Below are 11,469 nucleotides of genomic sequence, written 5' to 3'. Positions count from 1 at the left end.
AAAACCTCTTACTTTCAAAATATTCGTACCTTCTTGGGATTGGCTAGTTATTATCGCAGGTTCGTGGAGGGTTTTTCATCCATTATTGCCTGACTGACAGGTTTGACTAAGAATTAGGCCATGCTTGAATAGATGAAGACTTGTGAAAAGTGTTTCGAGGAGCTCAAGGACAGACTCACATCAGCCCCGATGCTTACTTTGCCTAAGTGTGGTGATAATTACACTGTGTACAGTGACACATCTAGGGTTGGTTTGGGTTTTTTTCCTATGCAGGGTTGTAAGGTGATAGTTTATGCGTCCAGAAAGCTCAAGGTTCATAAGAAGATTTATCCCACTCATGACTTGGAGTTGGTAGTTGTGGTCTTTGCATTAAAACTATGGAGGCATTACTTTTTTGGAGTGCATGTGGATGTGTTCACAGACCACAAAAGTCTCCAGTACGTGCTCACACAGAAGGAGTTAAATCTATGTCAATGGAGGTGGTTAGAGATATTGAAGGACTATGACATAAATGTCCACCACCATGAAGGTAAGCCTAATGTTGTAGATGATGCTTTGAGTAGGATGATCATGGGAAGTACAACCCACGTGGAGGATGAGAAGAAGGAGTTGATAAAAGATATACACAAACTTGCCTGATTGGGTGTGTGGTTAGTTGACTCTACTAGTGGGGGTGTTTCAGTTCATCGTAGGTCTAAATCATCCATAGTAGTTGAAGTCAAAAAGGGTCAACATCTTGATCCTGTGTTGATGGATCATAAGGACTCACTGTTGGTTATGATGAATGAGTCTTTTGGTTTGGCAGATGACGACATACTTAGGTAGCAGGATAGGCTGTATATACCAGATGTGGTTTATTTAAGGACAAGGATCATTGCATCCATGGTTCCAGATATTCCATACATCCAGGTTCCATCAAGATGTATCATGATATTAAAAATATTTATTGGTTGGATGGCATGAAAAATGACATTGGATAATATGTAGCCAAGTGTGCTTATTCAACACGTTGAGGCAGAACATCTTAAGCCTGGTGGTCTTACTCAGATTATTGAGGTTCCGACTTGGAAATGGGAGGCCATTAATGTGGACTTCGTGATTTGTCTTTCGAAGACTAGGAGACAGCATGACTCCATATGGGTAATTGTGTACACGACGACTATATCTGCCCACTTTATCCTTGTGATGTCTACTTACATAGACGAGGATTATGAAAAACTTTACATTGATGAGATTATGAGATGGTATGGGATTCCTTTTTCTATCATTTCAGATAGAGGAGCATAGTTCACTTCACATTATTGGAGATCCTTCCTGAAGATCTTAGGCACGGTGGTGAAGCTTAATACTGCCTTTCATCCTCAGACTGATGGGCAGGAAGAGAGCACCATTCATACATTAAAGGACATTCTGAAGGCTTGTGTGATTGACTTCAATGGTAGTTGTAAGGAGCATATGCATTTGATAGATTTCTCGTATAATAATAGCTACCACTCCAGCATTGGGATGGTACCGTTTGACGCAATGTATGCTAGGATATGTAGGTCTCCAGTTAGGTGGTTCGAGGTTAGAGAGTCATCCATTTTGGGTCCAGAGATCATTCATAAGGCCTTAGGGAAGGTCATGGTTATTAGGGACAGGTTGGCTACTGCCTAAAGTTTGCAGAAGTCTTTTGCATATAACAGAAAACGACCCTTAGATTTTGATGTTGGTGACCACGTCTATTTGAAAATATCACCTATGAAGAGGGTGATGAGGTTTGACAGGAAAAAGAACTTGAGTCCGAGGTATGGTGGGCCACATGAGATCCTACAACGTGAGGGTGAGGTGGCCTATGAGTTGGCATTTGTTGCGGAGCTAGCTTTTGTTTTTCTAGTCTTTCATGTCTTTATGTTGAAGAAGTTCTAGGTGATCCAGCATCGATTCTAATTGTTGAAGGTTTAGGGGTTTATGAAGATTTGTCCTATGAGGAGGTACCTGTTGAGATTTTTGACAGACAAGTCAAGCGGCTGAGGAACAAAGAGATTGCGACATTGAAGGCATTGTTGAGGAATCATCTTGTTGAGGGTGCTATGTAGGATGCCGAAGCCGATATAAGATCCCGCTACCCTCATCTTTTAAGCTCTTGAGGTTATACGTCCTATTTTTGAGTCGAAGATTCCTTATCTCCATTCTTTGTTGCTATAACTTGATTGTGTATTGTAACTATGTTATGATCTGATAGGTATTACGCAAAATAGTTAGTACAATCATTCGGGGAAGAATGTTCCGAAGGGTGGGATAATGTAACAACCCTAAAAATGGCTATGCTAAATAATCCTTAATGTGTCTAGAATGCCTACCATTTGACCAGGTTCACATGGATTGATGCGTGTAGAACAAGACCTATGAACCCTTAAGAAAGCCAAGCCAACTATGAAATGAAGTATGTATAAATGAATAAAGTAGATTCTGTATTTGCTAATGAAGGATCCCTAGTTAAGGTCCCATATGTTGAGCCCTCATTTTGGGTAGTCTTAATGTCAGTCCATGATTGCAAGATCTCGTGGTATATGAATGAATTATATGAAAGATGTTATGTTCTATATGAAAAACAATATGTTCTATGTGTAAGATGTTATGTGTTTTGTGCAATATAATAAGTATGATGATGCATGTTACTCTCATGGAATGACTTTCCTAATCAAAATTTTGAAAGTTCAGTAACTTTCCTAATTCTATTTTTGCAAGTCCACTGACTTGATTTTCCAGAATCATGTTGTTAGGAAAGAGATATTATTACTCATGCATGTACTTGGTGTGTACTTGCATATACCCATACTTAGGACAAGTGTCTACTAATCCCATCAAATTCTACAACTTTTACGTACAGTCACAAGTTGACGTTAGAGCTTACGGTACGACGTTGCAGCTATTTAGACGTCGAGCTTTCATTCGTAGTTGGTAAGCCCTCATGTTTTCCAGTATCTATAATTATATTATTTATGTAAGGTGTAGGATTTAGCTAGTGGAGCATGTTCCACTATTGTTTCATTTGCACTTTTATTTCAGACATTGTATTGGTGCCCTTTTGGTAAGTATATACTCAATGCACTATTGAACTATTCTTTCATTTGATGTTCTTAACGTTAGATGGTTGATGGTGAACGAATATGAATTTAAGTAGAACGACTTACATGCATGTTACAAAACAAACAGTTCAAATTTTCTGCCAAAATTAACCTTGATGAAGGATGATGTATTTAGGCTTGTCTGCGACCTCTGAGAGGTCAACGACGCTGGTGTCGTCTGGAGTCTAGATTCTAGTCGTGATAGAGGTTAGGAGTTTTTATAGGACTTTGTAGCTAGTAACGTTGATTTGTTAGGATTATTATTATATATGCTCACTTCAATAATTTGACTTAAAAGGAGATACCATTTGAATGGATCGAAAAGTGCGAAGAGAGCTATTAAAAGCTCAAGACCCTCTTGACCAACACGCCCATTATAGCATACCGGTGGAAGGTAGGGATATCATTATTTATTGTGATGCTTCACATTTTTCCTTAAGTGTTCCATGATGAAGGCTAAGATCTTAATAGCTTATACATCACGTTAATTGAAAGTGCATTAGAGGATTTACCCCATGCATGATTTGGAGTGTGTGGTGGTAGTATTTACTCTTATTATTTGGTGACATTACCTCTATAGGTTATGAGTGAGGTATTTACTGATGATCATAGTTTGCAGGAAGTATTCACTCAAAAGTATCTAAATTTTAAAGAGCGAAGATAAATGGAGTTACTCAAAGATTATGAAGTGACCATTCAAAACCATCTAGGTAAGGTTTATGTCGTGGTTGGCGCTATGAGTTGAAAAGGGATATATATGGATAGCATAGCTTACTTGAGTGTATCCAAGAAACCTCTGGCCAAGGAAATTCTGACCTTGGAGTCTAAATTCTTGAAATTAGACATCTCAAAAAGAGGTGGGTTATTAGATAGTATTGAAGCGAAGACCACATTCATTGATGAGATAAAGGCCAAGAAATTTGAGGATGAAAGTTTGAAGGAACTCAAGGAGAAGATAGTGAATGTTGAGGCACAAGAAACAACTCTTGATGAAGCTGGTGTACTTAGCGTTAAGGAAAGAATATGTGTTCCTAGAGTAGAAGGCTTGATTGGAAGTCTCATGGTTTGCAATACTCTATTCATCCAGGTGTGAACAAGATGTATAGAGATTTAAATCAAGTTTATTTGTGGTCCGGCATGAAGAAAGAATTGCGGAGTTCTTGGCGAAGTGTCAAAAATTTCAATAAGTGAAGTATGAACATCAAAGGCCGAAGGGTTAGCTAAAAAGAATGCTAATTTCGGAATGGAAGTGAGAATTAATAGACATGGGTTTTGTTGTTTGCCTTCCGAAGACCCAGGGGAAGTTTAATTCTATTTGGGAAGTTGCTGATAGAATGACTAAGTAATCCCTTTTTAATCAGGTAAGAATTGATTATAACACTGAACAATTTGCTAAAGTCTATGTGAAAGAGATAGTGAGGTTTCATGGGGTTCCCTTTTCTATTATCTTCGATGGTTGTACCCAATTCACTTCAAAGTTTTGCAGGAAATTGCATGATGAATTTAGCAGAAAACTCACATTTAGTACAATATTCCATCCATAGAAAGAAACACAATAGCAAAGCATTATAAGGTGTTAGAAAACTTGTTAAAATCATGTGTGTAAAATTTTGTAGGACATTCAGATAAGTTCTTACCTTTGTGTGAACTCTCCTATAAAAATAGGTATCACTCAAGCATAACCATGGCACAATTTGAGGCACTTTACGGGAGGGGATATAGATCACCTATATGTTTGTTTGAGGCTGATGATGTGAAACCTTTGGGGGGGTGATTTAGTGAAGCATGTTGAAGATAAGGTAAGAAGTATGCAAGATAAACTTATAGCAGCCTAGAGAGGAAAAAAGAAGTATGCAGATCATAAGGTAAGATATATTGAATTTCAGACCGGTGATAATGATCTTTATAAGGTACCACCCATGAAAGAGGTTATGAGATTTTTCAAGAAGGGCAATTTAAGTCTGCGATATATTGGTCTCTTCGAGATTATTGAATGTGTAAGACTGGTAGTGTATAGGCTAGATTGACCTCCTAACCTATTGAATGTTCATCCAGTATTTCATGTACTTATGATGAGGAGGTATCACAGTGAAGGGGATTATATAATTAAATGGGCCTCAGTTGTGTTAGATAAGGACCTTAAATATGAGGTAGAATTGGTTTAAATTTTAGATTGTGATGTGTAAAAGTGGAGGACCAAATATATTAACTCTGTGAAGGGTCAATGGAAGCATAGTTCGGTGCAGAAAGCTACTTGGGAGACCAAAAAGGACATGTGAGACAAGTATTTTAAATTGTTTTTAGAATTAGATAGCACTTCATTCTTTCCTTAGACTATTTTCCCTAAGTTTTTCACTGGAGGATGAGTGATGCGTAAATTGGTATGTATTGTAATGACCGCGTTCCGTCGTTATAGAAATTCCTGTTGGGGAAATTGCGGTGGGAAATTTTTGTCATAATATTTAGATTTTCCAAACCTTTTCCTGATTTGAAGGAATCGGAGTCACATAGGTATAAGGAAATTTTCCAACAGTTTGTACTGGAATTACTTATTTTATTTTGTGATGTGTTAAATAACTTATTAAGGAATCCGTTTAACCTTAGTGAATTGAATTTGGGTAAGTAGAACTCTCAGAGTAAAACTTAGCATAAAGGGATTATTTTTAAACATTGTGGGTTAGAGGTGTTATGTAAAATTGGGGATTAGATTTTCTCTAATTTTCTCACGGGTTCGTAAATACTGCCTTGGCTCCGGCTTTTACTGCTCTAGCGGGGCCACTATAGTAGGATGCATGGTTTTGTGGAGGGTGAGACGGTAATTGAAAAATCATCGGTCAAAGACGAATACTAACAATACGCTCTAACCTCTTTGTCAGGGCCTTTCATATTTTTGCACTGCCGCTACAGCATAATAAGGGTTGTTGTGGCTGTCTAGACGCGACATGATGTCGGTAAGAAACCCGTAAATGACCTTATTTGACTTTTTTTTTACCTTTTGAGCAAAGGAACAACCCACAAGTAATTTCTACTTATTTTCACCATTTTTGAGGCTAAATGTAAGATTTTTATACACGAATTCATTTTTCAATCCGTAGAATATTTTAGAATGGGATAAGAAAGTGGGGGAAGGATTTTGTAATAGATTCTATGATGGAGAGGGCCCTAAATTTGTTAGTTGGATATCATTGGTTTGATTTAGGGTTCATAGAATTATTATATTTTTTAATAATTGCTAATTATTTATTTATTCCCATATTATTATCATTTTTTGTAGACTAAGAACAAGTGGATAATATCGGGAAAGGGAATGATCAATTTTTGTAGCTTTTCAAGGTTGTTTGGAGGTTACGTGCCCCGAGCCTACACCTTGGGAGAGACTAGCACTAGAAGACCACAGCTGGTTCCTAGTGAACCCTTGGTCAGGCTTACTTACTTATAGAAAGCCGTAAAACACAAGAATATTCTAAATAAAGAACTTGTGAAATAAATTGACAATGTCTTAAAAGAAACATTCAACTGTACAAAATGGCTACTCAAGTCTCATAGCAAAACATATGAAAGACAAAGCTAAAAGACTCATAACTAACTTTCTAACTATCTATGAAAAAATCTAAAACAAGTGAGATGGATGTTGGGAAAAGCCCTACAACATCCTAATGAATTGAAAATTAAACTTAAAGCAATAAAAAGAGTACTCTGCAATGCAAAGAGGCACACCAATAGACTTTGAACTACTCAATGGATAAACAATGTGCTGGATGTCCATCCTAGTTACCAGTGCATGCACCATAATATGGCGCAGGGCAAGTGCCGTCAGTACATTAAATGTACAAGTATGTGAGTGGAAATATGAAAATGCAAATATAAACTTGAAAGAAAATATGAAGAACTTACATGGCACAACTCAAATCTACAGACCAAATTTATTTCAATATAAAGCATTTTAAATTAAAACAATATAAGGAAAAGTTGTTTCAATACATGATGTAAGCTTTGTGTGTATGCAAATATACAATATATAGTTGAGATATATGTAACAATACAAAGAAAATGCATAAAAATACAATTAACTTATGTAAGAGTTTCTCTAATCGTCAGCCATCACGTAAGAGATATTGTGAAGATACAACATTTTACCTCACGTTGACAAGGTTGTCCTATATCTTGACATTAGTATTGTTATTAAACTACTAAGTGGATTCACTAGTCTATGCTAAAAAGCACTAAAAGAATCATCTAAGGATTATGCAATTTTCTAACCATGTGTCTACACGGTTTATGTGTACTGTCAGGTGTTTGAAATATCCCCTATATAGGTGCTCAATATTACTCCAAAAAATAATTTTATATAACCTGTTATATTTAAAAATACATACTTCTTTTTGTAATTTGATATTACTGCTCAAAACCTTAACTCAAAGTCTATCTTCGTAATCAAAACAATGTTTCCCCTCTTGCTTTACTATGAAAACATATACTCTTTTCAGAAAACTAGTTCAAAGGATCTTTGGAAATCTCAATTCTGTTCAGTTAAATATGAAAACACTTAAAATCTTTTTTGGAATACATAGTCATGATATACTTTTGAACTTCTAGTCTGAACTCTTCTCTTAACTCAACATGAACTTTTAGTCTTAAAACAAAATTAAAATATTTGTAAACGACCTCTGAAAATTTGATAAAGTTATCTTGAATAGAGTCTTAACTTTACTTGAATTGACTCTTAATTCTCATTGCATTAAATTATGGATTCAAGGAGTATGATTTGTGATAGGAAAGGCCTCATGATGTTTAGGAATGATTATAAATATATAAACATGAAAAAAGTCACAAAATCACTTTCTTTGAGAAGTTCACAATACGGATATATTTTAATAATTACTCGCAAAATTTAATTTTGAGACAGAGGATTCAGATTCCTAACCGCAACTCGGACAAACGTTTTACTCACTGGGTGAGCAAGTCTGCGATGTGTACTTGCATGCTAGATACTGCTCGATTTTTCCTTCTTCATTTTCTACCCCATTTTGCTTAAAATCGACTATTGTTCTAAAATACATTTAGATTCTTATAACAAAAATATTAATCTAGAACCTCACTTAAAAAACTCTTAGACTCAACGTAAATATCTTAGAAACTCTAGAATTTCGGACAATTCAAGAACAACATTCAAATTCAAGAATACATGTCAAAAATAAAAACTTCCAAGCACTTTTATTCCGAATTGCGCTAAATTAGAAATTTTGGCGCGTGGGTTAACGAATCCAACACTATGAAAGACTCACATACCTTATAGGATTAATTTGTTGGCAAATCCAAAACAAAAATAGATTGTTCTTGGCGAATTCTTGCTTTTCATTTTTTCTTTCTCTACAAATTATTTTTTCCAAACCCTAGCGTTTTTCAGTAAAAAGCGTAAATAATCTAATTCTGATTTGAGCCTTAATTAATTGACTTAGTCATATTCAATTAATTACCAAACTACCCTTCAAAAATTTTGAATGGATATTTTCTTAATAGAGCAACTCGAATCAAATGGACATAACATTAACATACGATCTTGGGATCATTCAAACTCAGCAACCTTGGTAAGATTATTCCATGAAATTTCCAACCATATCTTAAAGTGCACCAATATATCCTAATCTAGGAGTTATGTTTGCTTGAAGTTGACCAAAACTTAAATTTTCCTAACTTAAGAAAATTTCCTGATTTTCATTCGTTCCAAAAATGTCTATTTCCTATTCTAAGTTTCTTCCTATGATTTTTTGTTTGTTAGATGCTATATTATCTCCTCTTAGGAACATTCATCCTCAAATGAGATTAACTTTACTAGTTTAAGAGTGGCAACATCAGGTTTATACACCCAACAAACAAATGCTAACAACAACATGCTTACTCATAATATAAAAAGTTCTAAGAATGGAATTTTTCCTTCATATACGCTTTCTCCGGATTCAAATAGATGTGTATATATCTTCTTCATATCCTCTAAGCTTCCCAAGTAGTTTCTTCAACAAATTCGTTCCTCCTAAGGATATTAACTGGTTCTACCTATTTTATCCTCAATTTGAAATCTTGGCAGTGTAGAATCTGAACAAGAATCTACTAGGAAGATAAGATATCCATGATCTCAATACTTTCAGTTGGTATGATCAATGAAGGATCCCCCATGCACTTCTTAAACATGGAAATGAAAAAATCGCTGCTATCTCTTGTTGTAGCTCAAACCTATAAGCCACATTGTCAATCCACTTTGATATTTGATAAGGTCCAATATACAGGGGACGAAGGTTTCCCTTCATACCAAAGTTCATAACAACATTCATGGGTGAAACTTTTAGATATACCTAGTCATCTACTTCAAACTCTAATGCCTTTCCTTAACATCAACGTAGGATTTGTGAAAACCCTATGTTGTCTTTAACCAGTCATGAATCATTTTGACGTTCTCCATAGCTTGATTGACTAAATGTTGTCCTATAAACCTAGCATCACCCACTTCAAACCATTCAATAGAAAATCTTCACCTTGTCCAACAAAGAGCTTCATATAGAGCCATTTTGATGATAGAATGGTAACTATTATTTTAAGCAAACTCAATTTAAGGTAGGTGATCATCCCAATTATTTCAAAATCAATTATGCACGCCCTCAATGAATCCTCTAAACTCTTAGTAGTGAATTCTTTTTGTCCATATGTCTGAGGATGAAAGGCTGTACTAAAGTACACCTGGGAACCCAAGCCTTTATGAAAATATTTCCAGAAGTATTCATTTGATTATGCACCTCTATCTGAAAGAATGGAGAATTGGACTCCATGAAGTCTTACCACCTTCGGAGTATAACCTTGAATAATCTTGTGTTAAATGGGTAGTCTTTGCCGGCAGGATAGGGGCTGACATTGTCATTCTATCGACAATCACCCAAACAGGACCATGTTGCCTGCGAGACCTTGTCAATCCTGTGATGAAATAATTAATAAGCTCCAACTTCCATTTTGAAAGTTCTATTTTTGACCCAAACTACCGGTCCGTTGGTGCTCTACCTTAACTTGTTGGAAATTTGGGTGCGTAAAAGAATATCCACAACGCCTTATTCATACCACTCCACCAATATACTTCTCTCAAATCATGATACATTTTTGTGGAGCTAGGACCTTCCTTCATGATTTTCCCTTCGAGTCCATCCACCATCTGTACACATAATCTGCCTTGATACCTCAATACACCATCTCCCCCTTGTTCAAAACCCATTAGTTTTATCTTATTAACATGTTCCTTCAATTAAAGAAAAATGGGATCTTGGTCTTTCTTGCCTTATACATCCTACACTAATGATGAATCAACCCCATTCATCACCTCTATTTCACCATTAGTGGAATTTACTAGTCTTACTCGTAGGTCCGCAAGTCTATGATGATCTTCTAATATCTCTCTCTTTTAATCATTACCATGGGCGGTAGTACCCATACACAACCTTCTTCAGGCATCAACAACATTAGTCTTACCTAGGTGGTAAAGAATACTCATGTAATAAATCCTGAGTAATTCTAACCACTTCCTTTGTCATAGATTAATTTTTCTCTATATAACACATATTGTAGGCTCTTGTGCTCTATGAATATATCGACATGAACACCATACAAATAATGACTCCTGATCTTCTAAGAAAACACTACAACAATCAACTCTAAGTCATGGGTTGGATAATTCTTCTTATGAACCATCATCTTACTGGAGGCATAATTTTATAACTTTCAAATTCTGCATTACCACATATCCCAAAAAAACATTATAAGCATCACAATACACCACAAAACCTTGAGAACCTTCCGGTAAGGTCAAAGATGGGCAATAATCAACCTCTTTTTCAATTCCTGACAGCTTTTCTCACAAGCTACAGACTATTGAAACTTCATTGTCTTCAGAGATAACTTTCCAAATGGGATGAAATTTATTAAAACCACTCTACGGCACTTCTATAATAGCCAGCAAAACCCAAGAAACTCCTAATATCATTTGGAGATATGGGTCTTGTCTAATTTTGAAGTGCTTTGATTTTTCTAAGTATCAACTCTAATTCTGTTTCCAGACACTATGTGGCTTAAGAATGCCACACACTCAAGACAAAATTTATACTTAGAGAACTTGGCATACATCTCTCTATATTTCAAAGTCTAGAGAACTATGTTAAGATGAATAATATGATCTTCTTCATTTCTTAAACACATTAATATGTGATCCATGAAGACGATAAAGAGCATATCTAAATAAGGTTTGAAGACTCTATTCATAAGATCCATGAACGTTGTTGGAGCATTTGTCAAACCAAACGACATGACCAAAAACTCATAATGA

General features: G+C 35.7%; 1 protein-coding gene across 1 annotated transcript; it reads left to right on the top strand.

Annotated features, from left to right (window-relative positions):
- The first annotated feature begins 882 nt into the window (after positions 1–882).
- On the top strand, positions 883–2,078 carry LOC138348032 (uncharacterized). Its single transcript, XM_069296639.1, has 5 exons — positions 883–909; positions 988–1,140; positions 1,321–1,640; positions 1,686–1,787; positions 1,877–2,078. Exons 1-5 carry the CDS (start codon positions 883–885, stop codon positions 2,076–2,078), a joined length of 804 nt encoding a protein of 267 aa, XP_069152740.1.
- The last annotated feature ends 9,391 nt before the right edge of the window (positions 2,079–11,469 follow it).

This window comes from Solanum lycopersicum, chromosome 4 (genome assembly GCF_036512215.1).
Source record: "Solanum lycopersicum chromosome 4, SLM_r2.1".
NCBI lineage: Eukaryota > Viridiplantae > Streptophyta > Magnoliopsida > Solanales > Solanaceae > Solanum > Solanum lycopersicum.
The sequence above is the reverse complement of the archived record's forward strand: the minus strand, read 5'-3'. Positions and strand labels throughout refer to the sequence as shown.